The sequence below is a fragment of the Motacilla alba genome, chromosome 1, assembly GCF_015832195.1.
Source record: "Motacilla alba alba isolate MOTALB_02 chromosome 1, Motacilla_alba_V1.0_pri, whole genome shotgun sequence".
NCBI classification, from domain to species: domain Eukaryota; kingdom Metazoa; phylum Chordata; class Aves; order Passeriformes; family Motacillidae; genus Motacilla; species Motacilla alba.
In genome coordinates, this window is record NC_052016.1 from 84790837 (window position 1) to 84810731 (window position 19895).

Consider the following 19895-nt stretch of genomic DNA (forward strand, 5'->3'; position numbering starts at 1 on the left):
GGATTCACACAGAGTAGCTCTGCAACCAGTAGTATATGTAGCTCAGTATTCTTTGCTCTTAGATGTTCCAGAGTAATTCAGAAACACCTCTGCAGTCAGTGATAAACGTGGTGGCTGGCAAAAGACAATGCTTCTCATGAAAGCGCTTGTATACTCACTCACAGGATGATACAGAGTGGAAGGGACTGTGCAAGTAGTCTGGTCCAACTCTTGGCTCAAGGCAGGGCCAGCAGTGAGCAGATGGTCCCTAAGGAACATTTAACTGTAAGAATTGAGGACTGATGTGTTCTTTTTCTTTCTTTGGGAGCCTTAGTTTCAGAGTCACCAGTTGAAGATCTGACACTTTTAAGCCTGTCACTTGTAGGTCTGAGGTAGAAACCTTCAGGTTTTCTGTATGGTAAATGACTGTTTGCCTTGCAGCCTTATCTGTGGGCTCATAAAAGAAATGAGGCAGTAGTCATTTTATAAATGAGAGACATGTCATAAGCTTACTTATATTCTAGTGTTTGTCAGACCCTTCAGCTTTTCTTCGTAGATTTTTACTTCATGTCAAAGTACGGGTATGTGTGCTTTGAAAGACTATGGGAGATTCTAAAAATAAAATTCAAGTGAAAAGCAAATGCTTCAAATGGCTGATTGTGTCACAACATACTCAACTCAATGACTTTGCCAAAATCTCAGGAAGAGCAAGGTAGAAATAGCAAGCTGCAGGAGAGCAGCCTTTGTGAACAGGAGAGACTTTCATAACTGCATCTACTTAAAAAAAGTCAACAAACCCTTCTGAAGATCTCATGAAAACCTGGATCCACACCAACTTTGAAAGAGCTAAGTTTTCAGACTTTTTTCATGTCAAGCCATTGGATAACTGTTGTTAGAGAAACAGAACTAGCAGCAGGTAATCTTTCTGTTTCTCCTTCGTAGGCTGAGTACAGCCATTGCCACTTCTTTCTGTATCTGTTCCGTGAGTGACTTTGAGCAGATATATATGCCTTTGTAACTTTGAACAGGTATGTATGCCTTTCAGTGGAAAGGTCACTGCTCTGCAGAGCATTTCAGATCTGTGCTGCTTATGTTTCATCACAGGGGAGATCATATACACAAAACTTAGCCAGGAGAAGTGACAAAAGGTTACTGAGGAAATGGTTCAGCATTTCCTTGGGCTGAGAGAACAAGCCTTTGAGGGTCAGCTAATGCTGTTGTTGCTTGCTTCACTGGAATGTTTGATTGCCTGCATAGCTATAGCTGTGAAGTAAATTCCAGGTATGTTTTGGATGTGGTGGGTTTTTTTTGGTGTACATTTCTGTTGCTTTGGGGTTTTTTTTCCTGTTTTGGTTTGGTTTTTTTGGGGATTTTTGGTTTTTTTAAAAATTTTTTAAATTTTGTTTTTCATTGAGCTTCTATTTAGGATGCATGTGGGAAGAAAAAAAAAAACAGAGTTCATGACCTCAGCCTCAGTTGGTAGTGTTTTACTGAGATTTAAACTGAAGGTTAACTCCTTCAGCACTCAGAATTAATTCACTAGCTACTGCCTGTTAAATACTTGAAAATGAAATGTGTTCACCTGAAAATAAAGTATCATGAAAGGATTAAATAACTAAAATAACTAATGCAAATTGATTTTTTTTGAATCTGTAGATAGCTTAGGTATTAATGTTTAAATTTCAAATTAGCTAGACATTTTAACAGAAGATGCCTGGCTAATTTGACTGTGAATTATGATTATTTCTGAAGATAAATAACGTGTCCTCCTCTCTTGAAGACATCTCATACTACTCACAAGTAATCCATTTGTCCTTTGTAGCCATTGGATCCTCACATTGGTTCACCTCCAGGTGAATGGATCACTGTTTTCCTCTGAGGGGGCATTTAAGGCCCCAAAAGACTGGCTAGTGGTTGTGCAGGTGGAAGGCCATACCACATCAATGAACTGTCTTTGTGTAGGAATGATCCATGAATTCCTGGGCACTTGCTGCCATCAGCTGAAAACCGCTGCACTGGGGTATGAGCTGCTTGAGTATGTATATAGCTCTGTACTGCAGCATATAAGTTGTTTTTAACTCTTCTTCTTCTGTCACAATTGTAGAGTTATAGCCCTGAAAACCACTGTAGCACCAGTAAAGAAAATGCCTTTGCCTTCACTTTCAGGCTTCGGTCCAGGAGTGGGTTTCTTTTACATTCCTTTACTGGTGTCTAAGAGGACCAGAGAGTGAGCTGGGGCCCAAGGCCCATGATTGTCCATGTTCCTTAGCTGTTGGCTGGGTTTCTGGCTGTGTTCTAGGCTGCTCTGAGGAGAGCTGACTGAGCTAAGGTTAGCTTTGAGCAAGGGCTCATCCTAACCTGTAAGTCAGTGTGTCCGTTTCTTGTCATTGGGTTGGGGTTTCTCCCTCGTCCTTTTTTATTTACAGCTATGAGGATACAACGAACACCTGTAAGGATACAATTACATCTGTAAGGATAGCCCTGGGGTGCAGCTGAAGATGTGGCAACGTCTTCTAGCATAACAGATAGTAACCTTGTTGGCTTTGTTTTCTTCTTGCATTTTTTTCTGTTTCCCTGACCCTCTCTGATAAAATCAGTTCATGGAAACATAAACTGAGAAAGGCTGGCTTAACGTTTTGTCTCCCAGCCTGGCACAAACACTCACTCGTCTGCCTTTCTCTCCTTACTCCCCAGCATCCGAAGTCCCTTTTGGATCTACTGATGCCTCCTACCTCCACACTCTTTCTGCAGCAGAACGTTCTAGCAGTTTGCTTTTTCTTTTACTTCCTCTAAATGGATGAAAGTAATATTAATCTCAGCTTTGTAAGGTTTGAACTATACAATTTAAACTGCATCACAGAAATGGGCCAATTATTATTATCTGTGACGATTGTATTTTGGTGATTGACTGACTAGAATGGGGTGAAGTGAAGAAGAAGGGTTTGTTTAGAGAAGGGCAAGTCTGCTTTAGGGACAGATTAAGTGCAGACAAGAGACTGATGGAAAAAGGGTGGGATAGGTGGGGAAAAGGAGCCTCTGAAGATGCAGAAGTATAAAAAAGCTCACTAAGAGTAGGGGGAAAGCATTGTGCTGGACTTGAACAAATCTCTGACTTACCTGAATTCATTTTTTTGGTCTGTACTTAAACACTGGAGGTCTGGTACTTTTGTGTCTTAAACATCACAGCATGGCACAGTCACACAGAGGAAGCACTAGAAATTGACAGTGACCGCACAGTGCAGTCTGTCAGAATGGGAAGCAGAACCCCCCACTTACTCCTCTTTTTAATTGCCACCTATCAATGCTTACATACAGCAGAAAGTTAATGATGCAGCTCTTAAAAGATTACTGCAAATTGCAAGTCTGTTACATTAACATGATTAATTTGAACTAGAAGCTGTACCAAAGATTCTGCTAAGGCACAGTTGCATATTAGAGCCATAAAGTTGTATGTGCCTGCTCCTTACTCTCCACGTTCTGTGAGGGCAGAAAGGGACCAATCTGTTAATTATTTTTGGCATTTTCAATGTTGATGTCAGGAGAATGGTCTTTAAAGAAATACATTGAATCTAAATTACAATAGTCTAAAATACATTTGAGTGAAGAAAATACTTTCATTAGAAATACCCAAAGTCACCAACTCAGCACAGGCCATTTCACATATCCCAAGGCAATGGACAGTTGACTTCCAAAGTGAAACCTAAGTGGTAAATTTAACAGTAAGGTGATGTAAATCAGCTTATGTCTGTTCCATGCTTTTAAATACTGCAAGCTGCAGCAGTTTATAAAGGAACTTCAGCTTCTGAAAATGCAAGTGATAGACAAAAGAGTGAATTGGGGTTGTTTTTATTTTGGAACCTGTTTGTTTGAGAGGCAGTTTAATGCTCTGAGTTCTCAGAATGGAGAAAGATTGGGAGATTTCTTTTCTCACCAGACCCTTCCTGCCACAACTGCTTGAGTGAGTTAATGTACTTGGCTTCACATCTGTTCATTGCCTCTCTCCACTGCCCCCATCTTCACACCAGAGCAGGAGCCCTGTGGCTCTCCTGGCCCCTTTTTTCCATTCCAGGGCTCAACTTCTCATTTCCTAGGCTCCTGCCCTTATTTCAGCGTGTTGCCAGCTGCCAGGGAAGAGCTGCCTAGGATGCTGAGTATTTATTGCTTGCTGAGTGAGTGCTGACCCTTGGGCAGAAGAGGGAGGAGGGTGCAGTGTGGCACCTGCACGACAGACTGTCTTTAAAAGGGCTGGGAAATGAGGCAGAGTGAGGAACTGGAGGAAGCTTTCCAGCATCTGACTGAAATGACCAACAAGGTGATTCCAAATTACTGGAAAGATAGGCCTCCTGCTGCCATGGCGACAGAAGTTCCAGTGAAGACTGAATTTGTTATTCATGAAGAAAACAAGGTAAGAATTGGCAAGTCCTACTTACTCTTCCACGCTTTCATTTTCACTTTCTTAGTAATGCAGTGTTGGAGATAGAGTCTTTGTAAGGGAATATTCATGTTTAAAACAAAATTGGAAATCTTTGGTTTTCTTGCACTCTTTTTAAGAGAATGGAAATGTTTTCACCCTTGATACAAGAAAGCTTGTGTTGAGCCAAACTTGAGTTCAGTATGATGAGAAGACAATAAAACATGTAAGTAGCTTGAAGGTTTTTCAAATTCTCCTGAACTTTCGTCTGGTGGGCCTTTGTCCTGGAGAGAAAATATTTGGCTTAAAGGTTAAGATGAATTAGGTGACTTTGATTATCCAAAGAATGAAGGCTGTGTTTGTACCCTCATTCCTGTTTCTTTGCATATGGTTCTTTCATCCATTCAGTCTTTGCTAGTCAAGGAGGAGGACTGTTTGAAGAAGGCACTATAGAGCACTCTGTCTCTCATCCAGCAACAGCTGAATACTTTATGGAAGTATATTAAGTCCTTGACAGGAGAAGGTAGCCAGCTGGCTGCTGCAGCAGGATATTCTTGTTCTCCCTCACAACTGAAAAGGAGAAGTTGGCAGAGTGCCTGCCGAGCTTGCCGGGGAAGAGTAGAGGCACAGACTCTTGCAGTATTTTAACTAGGTGGGCTGCTAACCAAAAAAATAAGAGAAGAAAGCACACATTTCAAGTCTGCCCAGGCCACCAACTGGAAAGTGGTAAAGGGCTGACTCTGATATGAATAATTACCATCCAAGAGCCCTGGTGCTTTGGGATAGCTTAAGAATGTGGTTACTTTAAGGGTGCAAGCAAGTGAAGTAACTACACTAGTGTTTGTTCTGCTTGAAACAGCATGTGGAAAGGTGGTGTCTCTCTGGTTAGAATAGTGCTGTGGCAGTTCTACAAAATCTGGAGTCTGGACATAATTTGATTGTCCTTTCTTGTCCTAATAAGTACAGCTCAAGTCAAAATGTCTGTGTGGGTCACCAAAAAAGATATTGAAAAGAAAGGAATTCATGTTAAAATTGGCAAATTCAGGAAAGAGAGAACACAAGAACAGTGCTCGCCATTTCATTAAGCCAAGTTTTGAAACAACATGAAACACCATCCAGTCAATCATCTGTTTCCAAAAAGCAAGCAGGTGAAAACAGCCTTAAGGCACAACCAATTAGCACAGAAATAGGTGTGTATTTTGGGTGTGGATGACCAAATATGCTGAGGTACAAGTATTTGAAACAAAGTAAGCCTCAGGTCATTATTTTATAGCCTGTTCTTCCTGGTATGCTTCCTTTAATGAAGTCTCCCAGGAAATGCTGTGTGGATGCTCCATTGACTGATAAGTGAAACTTCTTCTTTAAGCACTGAAACTGGTGGTCCAGGAGATGTTTTTAGTTATTTAATGACGGAATCCTGACCTCTTATATAGACTCAGAGGACAAATCAGATCTAGGTTCTGTGTTTGTAAATGCTCTTCAGTGACCTCCACTGTATTTTGGAACAGACCTTCTTCAGTTTTTCCATGATTGCTGAAGATAAAGATATTAACAGTAGCTACTGAGGCCTGTATGGCTTTTTGGTGGTGCAGTTTTGTGTGCTTAGAAGGTATTTGAAACAAACGTCATAGAGGTTCAGCATTCAACATGCACTGAGATTATATAGTTCTTTGATTACTAGTCATACTAACCTTTGATGTCCAAGATCCAGGTCACCATTTATGAAGATAACTAAATATTCACATGGTCTGGACTGACCTTTCAAAAGGCAGGAAATACTGCTGTGAATTGCTTTCCCCTAATTTACTTTTGATAGATCTCATGGGTAGAGTTGGAAAAAACACTTGAGTGCTGGTATCAGTTTACTCTCCCTTCCCAAACTGGCAAAATTAAAGCTCTGATTCCTTTGTTCACAGTGAATAGTATGTGTTAATATAAAAACAACATAACACCACACTCTTCTGATCCCAAAATGAACTAGTTACAGCTCCAGTGTAAGATTACAGGTTATTATAATAGGTGCTGGCTTTAGTGCTATCTTACTGTCCACTTCACAAAATTAAGGTTATCTGGCACCGTTTGATGCAAACAACCAGTCTGCCTTAAACACAGAAGAATTTTTCAGAGCTGGGTGAGCTGTGTTGTACATTTATCTGAAGTCTGTTTTTCCTTAACTTCCATTAGCAGCAATCATAGTCATGCTGGGAGTAATTAAAAATATGGGAACATTTTATATATATATAAATGTAGATGCATGAAGTAGATGTACTTACTAATTGAGATGTTGAACGTAACTCTTCACTTCTTGTCAAGCATAGTGGGTAGTCTTTGCTTGCAGGTTTGTTTTGCAGTTTGCAGACCCACTTCAGCTGCTCATGGAGCTCCTCAGGCAAAGGCTGCAAGGAGGGTTGGGAATTTATTGTGCTTTTTCAGTTGTTCAGAGAAGTGGCAATGGATACATCTCAGGTTTCTCTTAGCAAGCTGAAGGAATTTCAGTCCTTGTTTTTAGACTTGCAACTGCTTGAGGCTTCAAAGGCGTGTATGTGTGAAAGAGGAAAAGAGGGAAGGAGGAACACATACCCCTGCTAATCCTATGCTAACATAAACGTAAGGGTTGCAATCCCAGTTGTAAGAAAGCAGCTGCAGTAGCAGAGGGGCATTTCAAAAGACGCACATTCACTGCTCTCAGAAACAGGTAGTGCATCATAAAGACCTTGGTATCCTGTTCAGCAGGATATATGGATTGCTTGTTCAATTTTTTAAAAATCTGTAGCTAATTTTTAGTTTTGCTTCCAAGAAGACTAGGGGATTTTTTAGTAATAAAATTTGATCAGCAATGTGTTACTGAGTAATCTGGGTGTCATCTACAATAAGGAAAACATTTTAAAGAATTTGTCATATGTTGAAGAATCAGATATAATGAGAGAGGTTAACTTAAAAAAATTACCTCTAGTTTCATTTGGAAGAAGAAAATAGGAAGCTTTAGTTGCTTATTTTTACTTCTGGTCCAAGTGTTGGGAGCGCTTAAATGTCTCTCTTGCCTGTTTTTTTTTTAATTCTGTGTGTTGTCAGACTTTTAATGTCCCCAGCTGAAAAAGGAAATTAACCAGGAATCCCAGTTCCGTCTGTTCTCTTTTACAATGGCACTTTCTCACAACAGGACAGCTACTTGAAGCGGAGCAAGAATGTTCTGCCAGTTTGTCACAAACTCTTGCTCACCACATGGGAAAAGCTCAAGAGCAGAGAGAAGAATCTTGGCCTTAGTCTATTTTTTCCCTTTTGCAGAAGAAGTCACAGACATGAAGAAGCATTTATTAGTGAGTGCAGGAGCTAAAATTCTTTGTTGTTACTGAGAGGGAGGTAGCTTTACTGTAGACTTCTGCAACAGGTCTAGCTCTGCAAGTTGCATTAAAAGAATACAGTTAATAGGCAAAATAAACCTGACAATTACTAAAATGTTTTGTTTTTCTCCTACAGTTAGGTAACCTGTTTTGAATTACAGATCACTTAGCATAAAATGGTTTGAGTTGAAAGGGATCTTAAAGATCATATGGTTCCAACCCCCCTTCCTTGGGAGGACACCTTTCACTAGACAAGGCTGCTCAAAGCCCCCTCCAGTCTGGTCTTGAACACTTCCAGTGATAAGGCATCCACAATTTCTCTGGGCAACCTGTGCCAGTGCCTCACGACCCTCACAGTAAAGAAGTTTTTCCTCATATAAAATCTAAATCTACTGCCTCTCAGTTTAAAGCCATTCCCCCTTGTCCTATAACTACATGCCCTTCTAAAAAGTCCTTCTCTAGCCTTCTTTCAGGCCCCCTTTACTTAGTGGAAGGCTGCTCCAAGGTCTTCCCGGACCCTTGTCTTCTCCAGGCTGGACAACCCTGACTCTCAGCTGTTTGTCCTCATAGGAGAGATGCTTCAGCTTCTTATCATCTCCTCTGTACTCCCCCTAATAGGTCCCTGTCCCTTCTTTGCTGGGGACCCCAGAGCTGGATGTGGTACTCCATCGGGGGTCTCATAACAGTAGAGTTGAGGGGAAGAATCACCTCCCTCAAAGGGCTGTTCATGCTTCTTTTGAGCAGTAGTTGGATTTTATATCAGCCAAGCGGTTTTATTGATATGCTGTTTAAAGAGAAAGTGAGAGAGAATGTGTGTATCAGTAAATGACATTATAGTTTATTATCAGTATATGACAGAATCACAGACTGGCTGAGATTGGAAGGGACCTGGTGTTGTCTGTCCAACGTTCCTTCTCAGGCAAGACCATCCAGGACTACATCCAGATGCCTTTTGAAAACCTCCAGGATTGGGGCTCCTTGGCCTCTTTGGGCAGCCTGTACCACTGCTTGGTCACCCTCACCATTTCTGGTATTTGGTGGCTGTACCAGCAGTCACTGTGCAGGATCCCACATGAAGCAGAGTGCAGTAATCACAAAATAACTGTTTTCTCTAATTTGAGAAATTGTGGTTGTTATAGCAGAGCTCCTTGCCAAAGATGAAACATTTGCATTTATTTCTAGCAGTTAAAAGATATCTGCAAGCACTAGTGTAATCCTCTGGGATGAGGCTTCATAAGCTACAAAACCTTTTCATAAATAGATACTAGGCTTGGTTAGGACTCTTTTCCCTAGAGCTATATTAAGCTTGGGTTTATCTCATGTGCCATTTGTTTGGGATGCTTTTATTCAATAAACTGTCTCGGATTAATCATAACATGTACTCAGATCTACTCTGTTTAATGTGCCTTCCTCTTCCCCCCCTAGCTTGCAAGAGCATAGCACTTCAGAGGGGTGTAAGTGCCCCTTCACTGTAGAAATTCTTTTCCAGAATAGAGTCCAGAATAGCTCAGGTGCAAGTCTTTTGGTGCAAACATTCCCAATAAAGGGTTTAGTAAGTCAGAAACGTTGAGTTACTAACTTCATTGATTATTTTTGTCACATTAACCTTGACCTACTAAGCCAGGCAGCAGTTGCTGTTTTGAATGCAAGCAGAACCGTAGCTGGCACCAGCAGCTATTGTGCTATTCTGCATTCTCTGTCTGTAGCCAGATTCTTTTGTTTTCACTTAGGTACCTGCTGGCATCTACATACCCAAATTGTTGATTGGCAGGTGCACTGTGACAGTCAAAAATATTTATGAAATGGAGTTGATAGTTGAATGCCTTAACAAGGGAAGCGAGCCCAAATGCAAAGCCAAGACAAATTATTTGTATAACTTGATACTATCAGCAGCTGTTGGCAAGGTCAGGAAAGTTATTAAAAGTTAAGTGTTTGTAAAGCATTTAGTATCCCTCTACCTGAATAATTTACTGTAAAAAATATTAGGGAAGTGTAAGTATAATTCTTTTGAGATATTTGCAGAACAGGATAATAACAAATTCTCAGAATTTACTGCTCCTGTAATTTTAAAAAATGCCTTGAAAGTTTTATGATTTAAACTCGCATGCATATACTTTTTCTTTAAATTAAAGAGATAGGCAAGTCTTTTTCCTTTACATTTTATCCACTACCTACTTTTTTGCTACGGGGCGAAAAAACTAAATCTTCTGTTTTTAAAACATCTCTTCATGGAAATACCCCATATAGGGGTATTGACCTCCATTTGAGACAATATTTGTTCCATTTTTAAGTGAGAGGAAAATACAGCCAAACCCAGGAATCTTTAGCTTTATCATTCTTATTCCAGTGACTGCCAAACCATTGGTTTCCCATCACAGATCTGGTTTTTTAATATCCATCAGTTACAATTTCATGAATTCTCTCTGCTGGCAGTGACACACATGTTTTCATTTACTGCATTATGGGTATTCTCTAGACAGCCAGTCTGTTGAAAAGAAATTAATTCCAGCAGTGAACTAAGATACTGAATTCTCAGCAGTTTATGAATTCATGTTTTTACATTGAGGCTATTTATATCAGGATTGAATTGATTTGAATATGTAACCAGGTGGTTGTGGTTATATCTTTTATTATCCATTGGATTTGAAAAGCCAGCAGAGTGCAACTGCAGAATTGGAAAACTCACTAATTGCAGTTGGTAAATATAGCATTGTATGGTTGAAATCTCAGCTTGTATTTCTCTCATTTCTGTTCATGACTTCAGGCATGATTAGCATGAAGGAGTGCAATATACCTTAACTAGAGTATCCTAAATAAGGCATGCCATACACAATTTTGAGATCTGACTAATTTCAAATTTTTACTAAAGATGAAAATCTAATAACTTGTTTCTATTTTATCCTGTGGTCCCCATTTCACCAACAATGAAAAGTGGCAAAATATCCAGGTAACATTTTAGACAAGATCTTTTGGAGCGGAGCAGAGACTTCATAGGTAACTTGCAAAGCCTGTCACTAAGCTGCAGATTCATACTCAGCAGGGTTGTGCTTTTTATCTTTGTCTTCTCCAATGAATATTCAAAATTGTTGGATCAAGGCAGAAATGGGCTTAGTCCTGAACTGTGTTTTCCATGGAACAAAGAGTGAAAACTTTTAGTTGTTAGAGAATAAGCACTTTACCCCATCAATTTTTTGAACTTGGAACTTGGTTGTTCCTTTTAAGAGGAAGGTTGCATAAAATGTGACTTCTTAATCATCATCCAAATGTCAGTAAAATTAAAAGGATTTTGATCTTAAAAAAAAATAAATCTTGATTTGGTATTGTGTAGTTTGAGAGGCTTCCATAACAAAAACTGGAGAAAGTGACAAACTTGGAAGACTGTAAGGGCAAGTACATTTCAAAGCAAATTCTTTAGGAATACATTAAGCCCCAGTTAGGCGTGTCCCTGTGCTGTTGGTCTTGACTGTAAAATTTGGTCATTCTTGCTGTAACTAAACAACACTGGGTATAGTAGTGATTGCTGAAATCTTTGCTTCTCTCTGTCCCTGGAAGCTGTTTTGGAGGTTGCCTTTGGTGGGACAAAGGTGATACCCTTCCTAAGACTGAACAGTTTCTGATTTTTGCACAAGAAGGGATTTAGGATTATAGGTATCCTGGTCTTCTTTTTCCCCAGAGAAAATTGTAACTAGCCTTGTAACTACCCTTGTAACTAGCCTTGCTTCCCTCTCAAAGACTTGCACTGTAAATTCACTGTTAATGATGTATTACTTTTAGTAGCAATCTGTGAACACAGCCTGCCTTCTTTAAGATGCTGTGTCTGGAAACAAAAAGTTTCTGAAGTGTTAGTAAATAATTGCAATTTGTTTGAAAGAGGTATGCAGGCTGTGAGTCTGAGTACGTGCAGGTAGCTCAGTGTTTTTAGTAGTAAGAGTATGCATAGCTAGAGGATTAGAAAATATCTGTTTTAGGAAGCGTTGTTTGTTTCTTTTTTACTATATTGGTTTTACAAATTCTTTTTATCTGGTGACTAACATATGCATGAGGAATATTTTTGTAATCCCTTGTGTCTGAGGGCAGCATCTCTATTGAAATGTGTTTCCCAGATCAATCTCAGTCAGACTCTTCTCTTCTATCTTGAGTCAATATACCAAGGAGAGGAAAGATCATGCCGTTTTATTTTTTAAGTGGTAAAGAGAGTAGAAGCTGTATGGTTGTTTTGATTTGGAAACACTGTGATGACTTTATAACACTTTTTTTCCTACTATGCATGGACAGAGGCATGCTGATGAAGCAATACAAATGATTTTGAGAATACCAGTCAGGCCCTCTGTAATCTCACTATAAAAACACTGACATATGTTTGCTCCAGAGAACATTGCAGTGTATTCTGATTTTCAGTCCACAAATTGCTGTATTTGAATGCAATCAGTGTCTTTGTTACTCATTCACCTGCTCCGGTGTCTGTCTTTCTTGGATTAAATAATTTCCACAAGAGCAGCTTGGGAATGCTGCCTGTGCCTTCTTATACCTCAGCAAATAACATTTAATATAGAAAGTATGTTGGAAGAAATTTTTTGTAAAAGAATAGCTGATATCTCTGTAGTGAATACCTCTGTATACATTGTGGCGAGGCAGAGAAAGACATCTGACACATAAATAATTTGTTTTGAGGTTTAATTTATTTGCTTCAGGGAGCAAGCAAAGCCCAGCAGCTCTGACTTGTGCTGCTGCCAGGCCTCCCTGAGTTTTGTCTCTGTGAAGAGCAGCTCCTGGCCCTGGCTGAGGCTCAGCTCCCCTTGGTGGGGAGCACAGGTACAGAAGGTAGCTGCCAGGATATGGCCACTCCATCCATGGAAAATGCTAAATCAAGAGCCACAAGCATCCACCACGGGTTTAATACACCCACTGTTAACAGCAGCCCTGGAAATAGTGAGATGCTGAAGAGCATAGAGGAGTTATTCTTCATATTTTCCTGGCATTGCCAGGAGGGAGGTCTCTAATTGGAAGAGCTGTGTATTTACAGTACATGTAGTGAAACCAAAGCTGAGGCTGGTGTACGAATGAGGAAAGGTCAGAAAGCTGATTTGGGGATGGAAATTGGGCTATTGCAGCACATTGTCTGTTCCTGCGTTTCAGCCCCCTTCAGCAGCTCAGCAGAGTTGAATGGCAAGTGCACATCTGGCATGCTCCAGTGATTCAGGGGATGGGTGCAAGCAAGGAGCTCCTTACTTGTGTCTAGTCCTTCCTTCCCTTGGCTCATCACAAAGCTGCAGCTTCACTCCGGGCTGGAAGGAGAACAGCAAGTTCTGTGAAGTTATACACTGCTTTCATGGTTCTGCAACCATCATCTCTTCCTGCTGTCGTGTTTAATGCCGTGGCTTCTCACAGAGTACATCCAAGAGCTTAAATAAATAAGTTCTTTGCAATTCCAGAGGTTCTCTTTGGTTCTTCTGGTCTCTGCAGGAATGCCAATAGACTCTTTATCTTCCCACTTTATCCATAAGAAGGTGTATGCAGGGCATACTAAAGCACGGCCTGGAAATGCAGTACAATATAGAAGATACACAAAGTGAAATTAGGTTGTTCAGAGCAGTCAGTTTTGGTTTTCTCCCAACTTAGAGAATAAGTATTGGGGATGAGACAGGGGAAGACTCCCACCACCATAGGTTGATAGACTTCATATGTGGATACAAATTCTGTATGTGTAAAAAGCAAATACAAATATTCTCTAGTAGATATCTGTGAAATCAGAATCTATGAGAGATTCTGTATTCTTACAGCTTTTTAGCTAATACACATGCTTTGGGAGGGGAAAACAGTCTGGGGGAAATTGTGTGTTCATGAAACTGAAGAGTGACCCTAAGCAGCTCTGTGTAAAAGGCATCAATTCTTGGCACACCAATTAAAGACTGAACAGCCTATTTCTTATTAGCTAAGAATAATTTTCTTTCTGCTCAGGAAACTAAATATCAAAGCAGAAAGGGGTTTTTTCTGATTTTTATTTAGTGGCAATTAAAATCCCATTTCATTTCAATGCACCTGTCTAGGAAACAACACATGAATGGAGCAGTTCTGAATCCTGCAACTGTTGTTGGAATCAGTGTTTTTTACTGCTACTACTGGGATTTAGAAAAGCTTCTAACTTCTGAAAAATGCTTAACAGATATACCATCTAGGTAAAAACACCATTCAACGTAGCTTTTTAAGGAAAGCTCTCCTTTTTCCAGTACATTACTGCACTGTGTTTCTCTCCCAAAGTTAAAAATCTCACCCTTCTAATGCTATCATCAGTGTCACTTTTTTCTTCCAAATCGATCAAAACAAGTGTCCTTTAAAGAGAAAAATCAATTTAGCCTATTAATTAGCTGAACTCAGTATAGTGCCTGAAGGCCAGAATGTCATTTCCCATAAGATTTGCTTTCAAAATACAAACAAAATTGGAGCACTCCCAGGTTGTTGTCATGAAGGGCTCTTAATACTTCAGAATACACTGGTAATCTTTATCCTACCTGATACAGACCGATTTAAATATTCTGATTAAATGTTGTTGCATTTGTTCTGGTTTTGTTTCTGCCACATGGTAGACAAAGGAACTTTAGTAAGTCAGTGGAGTCAGTGCCTGGGCAAAACATCACTGCAGCAAGCCACCAGAAGATTGTATTTGATAATGGATTACTTTCCTGTGGTATAAGGCTCTTTATTTTCTCATCCCTCAACAAAAGAGATTATAAAATTTAGATTACCAACTCATAAATAAAGGAAAGCAAAATGAGAAACAGTTATTAAATGAAAGTGGGTGTGTTGTAACTGTTGCTATATATTCATGGTTTCCAGGGTTCCTGTCTGTGAAAGCTGCTTGGACAGAGTTAATACATCTTAGTGAAAATCTGCTTTACTGTTGTATCTTTTTGTTGACAGTAGTAAAGTGTATTGCAGTGAACATTCAGAGTGATTTGTCTTCTGAACCCAGCGGTTGGTGCCAGTGTGGAGCAAGTGACCTTCAGGAACAGAGACAGTAAATTCATCTCAGTGTAACCCTTTATAAGAGCTGAACTATGCTAATACCAGCCATATAATGGGCTTGACAGAGTAGCCAGGTCCTATTCAAACAACCAAAAAATGAACAAAAAGGGACCCAACAAAACCCCCACTTGATTAAAATGTTTATTTGTCAAGAAACTTTACTTTTCTTCTCGCTTCGTTATGAGTTTTGGGGCATGTTTAAGACTTCAGCGATTAACTCAGTATAATCTTGAGCAATGAAGCTTAGTTAAGGACTGTATGATTAAAGAAATAAGCTCTTCCTGTGGACATGCCATCACTTTAGTCTTTTGTCACTTTCTCTCGTCACATTGTTTGCAGGATTTCGTTCTGTTGTTTGCCCTGATTTGAGTCTGCATTGTGCAGGGTTTTTCCAGAAGTTCACCTGGTTTGCACTGCTTAAGAAAGAAAGAAAGAAAACCTCAAGAGCTGTTTATCCATTAAGTTCGTATTAAGCACTTGAAAAACTTCCCTCTAAGGAAATGCATCTGAGTATAATTTAAGCAAAGATCATGTTCTGCAGCTGATCCTGTTCTTCAGAAGGATGCCAGTGGGATTCTCCATAGCCACTCACAGGGAAGCTGGTGGGATTGGGACTGAAGAATCATTAAAACCATTCAAATATTAAAATAATATGCAGGAGGAAACAAGAAAAGAAAAATGGAAACCACAATAGTTACAAAAAGTGAAGCTTGTTGTCACTTCTTCAGCTTGTATGTTTAAAGAAAGGCAGAAATATTCTCAGGTTTGCCGAACCCAAGAGTTTAAACATCCAGTTCGGAAGACTTAAGAATCATGTTGGTAGTTCTTGTATTCATAAAATCTTTCTTTTTTAAGTGTTTAAACTTTCTCTGACCTTCCTGGCAATAGACATGTATGACATTTAGAAATTGAAAAACTCAACTTTCAGCACATACAGAATATCCACATGAGTATTCTCCACCTTTTCTCAGGTGCCTTCCCCACCTTGTCAGGGGTCCAAAAAGTGATGGCCTCCTTCTGCCTTGTGCTTGTGAAAGGATTTGGTACTGGGCTGACTCTTGTCCTCCCACATGGCTGGTGAGAAGTAGTTCAGGTTACTGTACCAAGTTCAGAATCATGTCTACTTTGGAAGTGATTGGCATTGGAAAGCTACCCTGGCTGCATAGGAACAGTTTATACTGTTACTTGTTAGAGAAGTAGATCACAGTCCTGCTACATTTTGACAGAGTTGGGGTTTTTTCTTCAGTCCCTTTTCGGGAGAGAGCTACAGCAAAGAAGATAAACTTTTACATAAAAAAATAATGCCTACATGGAGTAATGACCTATAGTGGTGTAAATTAGAAGTTTGTTCCACCTATTTCTGAAGTTTCCCTCTGTTTTTAAAATGAGACAATTTTAATTCACTCGTTACTCTACTGGGTTTTTAAATATGCACAGTGCTTTTTGTTAAGGGTGTTTGCCTGACCCTGAATTTTTCTCTGAACTTTTTCAACAAAAATGGTTAATGAAGTCACAGAAATTCTGTTAAGTTATGAGGTGCTGTGCATCATCATAATCATGTCCTTGTTCATCTCCCTAGTTTGTAACAAATGTAATGCAAATACAGAGGCTTCTCTGAATTTTAAACTAATTCATTTTAATATGTTTTATTCTGGCGTTGGGTTTTCTTTAGATTGTTCTGAGATACCAGTTCTCAGTTTTGAGCAAGAGAGAAAGGCTTTGCTGTGCCTTTTAATGGTTTTGGTTTATTTGTTTGAGGCTTTTTTTGTTGAATGCTCCTAATGTCACAGAGCTGTACAGCAGAGGGCTGAAATTTGTCTGTAGAGGGCTTGTGGAAAAAGGTTTGGCTAAAGGGTTGACTACTGTTTATCTCAACTTTAGCAAAGTTTTTGATACTGTCTCCCTTAGTCTCATAGATACTGGTGAATAATGAGTCAGGTAAGTAGGTGGGACAGTGGACTGAAAGGACTGAAAGCTGTCTGAGCTGGTGGTGCTTCAGGATCAGCAGCACAACATTCAGCTAGAGGCAAGTCACTCTTTCACACAGAGACCAACGCTGTAAAAATGCTTCTTAAGGGCTTAGATGATGGGCCAGGATGCGCCCTTAGTAAGCCTGCAGCCATCTCAAAATCAGGAGTGGTGATTACTGCACCAGTGGCTTGTGCTGCCATTTAGATGGACCTTGACAGGCTGGAGAAATGGGCCGATGGGAGCCTCATAAAGTTCAGCAAAGCCTTGCTGCTGGGAGGAGGAACCCTGCACGCCAGTACAAGCTGGGACACCCTGACTGGGAAATGGTTTTGCAGAGAGGCCTCGGGGTCCCAGTGAATAACAAGTTGAGCATGAGTCAGCAATACATCTGTGACAAAGAAAAAGCTTTTCCCATTAAGGTGGTCAAACACCAGTTACCCTGAGGGGCTGTGCTTTTCCATCCTGGGAGGAGATACACAAAGCCCCAAGGAACCTGATCCAACTTTAAAACTGGATCTAGCTTTGAAGTTGGCCTTGCTTTGATGAGGTGGGAGGAAGGCTGAACCAGATGATCTTCAGAGCTCCCATGGAACCTAAGTTATTTTGTAATTTGCTGATTGTAGCCCAAATGTTATAAACAGTGTTCCTTTCCTTGCAAATAGCCCCGGGGGAAGTTACAGGCAGTGGTCTTTCATGTTTGTTTGCTGTAACACAAACTAAATCAAAACAGATGTTTCTGTGCCTTACAGTTTAATAAAGATTTTCCCACGTGTTGAATGTATTTAGACTAAAAATGTACAGTTTACTCTAGTGTCATCTTCAATGTTATATATTTTCCCTGCTGCTTTCTGTTTTTTACACTGTGCCAAATGCTGTTCCAAGTCACTTTCCCGTTTCTCATGGACAGTGTGTTTTACTCTTTTCCCCTGTAAATGGTTCTCTTTCGAAGAATTCAGTGTTACAGTTCTCCAGGACAATTGCTGGAGTTGTTATTGCAGTCCCCTTCCATAAGGTACAAAAGCATTGCTGAAGATGTTGCAAACCAAACTCTCCTCAAGTTTTCTTGTGACTTAGCTGTAGTGGGGGAGTATAGCATAACTACAAAATTTCTTCTTCACCACTTTTTTCCCTCACTCCTCAGTGAAGCTGGGTTGATCCTGCTTTTACCATCTAACCTGTGAAAACTTATTATAGAGCATAAGTTGATGTTCCAGACTTGAGTCTGGAAAAGAAGAGAAAAGCCAAATTTCTTCTCAGGGGAGCCTACTTTTAATATCAAATAGAGTTTTTTTCAGTCCCTCATAACATTATTGTTCTCTGAAATCCACTAAGTCTTAGTCAGTAATACTAGATTTTTACTTGTGTGCAGTTCTCACTCTTGGATGTCTAGATATTTGAGTAGAATGAAAGTTCTGTAAAGAAAGATTTTGGGAAATACTACATTTGTTGAGTCAGAACCACACCTGAACTGTTTGTTTTAATCCAAACCCATCCCATGTCTAACAAACTTTTAGTCTGTCTAGACCAGGACACCTAGTGATACCTTTAATTTGTGCTAGTCAGTCTGAGGGCTAGAGGTAAATCATTAAGACAGAATTATTCAAGGTCCTAATTTCTTGTTGATCTCCATAGAAGGTTAGTATCATTAACATCACTGGACTTAAAACAATTTGCTTGTTTATTTATTTTCATGGAAAATAACATTAAAATTATTGAGGTATCTGGAGGAAGAGATCGTAAGGACTTTGTATAGCTTTGCTCTGTTTTATTCTTGTGATAAAAGGAGGAAAAAAAGTTTAGGCATGTGAATTCTAGAAGTACTCTATCTGAAACTTTCCTGCTGGAGGAGGTGAAATGCTGATAATTTGGGATCCAGTAAGTACTAACTTTGCCATGAGACATCACCATAAAGAAGCATCAGTTTGCATAACATGTGTTTGCTGTTCCTCACACTGGGAATGTTAAGTGTTATTTGGAGTTATCCCCTGTCAATAAGAAACCGGTCCTCAGGTTTGGCAAATATTAACTCAGATTATATTTGCTTCTGAATAGTTTGTTTTATTACAAATTCAGCCTTGTGCATAACTCTTGGAAAGCTTTGGACCAAAATTTGTTACAGGTGAAGCAAATAGATTCTAACATGTTGGACTGTAAGAAATTTTAAAACATTTTGGAAATCTGGGCAGCAGGTGATGAAACCCAAGAAAATACCCACTTTTGCTAGAGGAAATTGAAGTCTAGATATTTTCTTTACCCACAGTGACAAGCTAATGATCTCTGGAATGAAGAGGAGACATGCTAAACACCCGTGCACAGTCATATCATTTATGGCATCCTGCATTCATCTGCACTGATGTCACCCTAGATTGTAACGTATTCTCATTGTGGACCCTGTAAATAAATTAACACTCGTCTGTTGCTACATATAAATATTGTTAAGAATTTTGACCCTTTGAGACACCATTTTTTAAAAGATATTATTTAAGAGCCAACACATTTTAACATTCCAGTTGGTGTTTATGTTAATTTGAGCTCAATTCGTTCCCTAAGCATTTGAGATCAGCTATTTTTAGCCTGGTTTCCTGAGGAACTGAAGTTTATAGGATGGCTGTATCTATCCATCTGCCTTCCACTGAGCTTTTTGAAGCCAATGATCAATTATCTTGATTTGGCAGAGAGAGTGAGGTTTTAATGCTGCTAATCTCTGGCAGGTTTCATTGATAGTCTTGGTTTGTTTGAAGAGAGGCACACAAATACCTGCCCCATCTAAGGGAAGAGGTGTAAGGTAAGCTCGCCAGTGGTGGTGTGTGGGGGTTGGTGGGAAAACACCTGGGCCACAACTCAGTGCTGCTTCTCACTCCTGGGGCAGTGAGAGAACCTGAGCCTGAGCTGATGTTGCTGTGGCTGGGGGGGAACTGGAAAAATATGTAGGTTGTGAAGCATGGGCTGTGGATGATCACAGCTGGGGGATGGTGCATGGAGACAGTGGTCAAGGACCCTGTGGTCCTGTGGTGATGACAATGTATGAATTTGTAGCAAGGGGTCTGTTTGGCATCAGTTTTATTGGTCTGAAAAACAATTTGCCTTTAACAAGGGAAGCTATTGTATAGACACTGTTCATGTCTCTGGAAGCCTGCAAAAACATATAGCTTATTTTTCATGTTGGGAGA

The 19895-nt window shown here is 39.9% G+C and overlaps 1 protein-coding gene across 5 annotated transcripts in view; it reads left to right on the forward strand.

The window, feature by feature from the left end:
* The window catches only part of FARP1 (FERM, ARH/RhoGEF and pleckstrin domain protein 1), a 207128-nt gene that overhangs the window by 48118 nt on the left and 139115 nt on the right, over positions 1–19895 (forward strand). The window contains exon 1 of one of the 5 annotated variants that reach the window (XM_038137970.1): positions 2134–4384. The exons of the other annotated variants lie outside the window; for them this stretch is intronic. Coding sequence (XP_037993898.1) covers positions 4232–4384 — 153 coding nt within the window. The 5' untranslated portion in view covers positions 2134–4231. Of the gene's footprint in view, positions 1–2133; positions 4385–19895 lie in introns of those variants that run through there. 5 annotated transcript variants of the gene reach the window in all.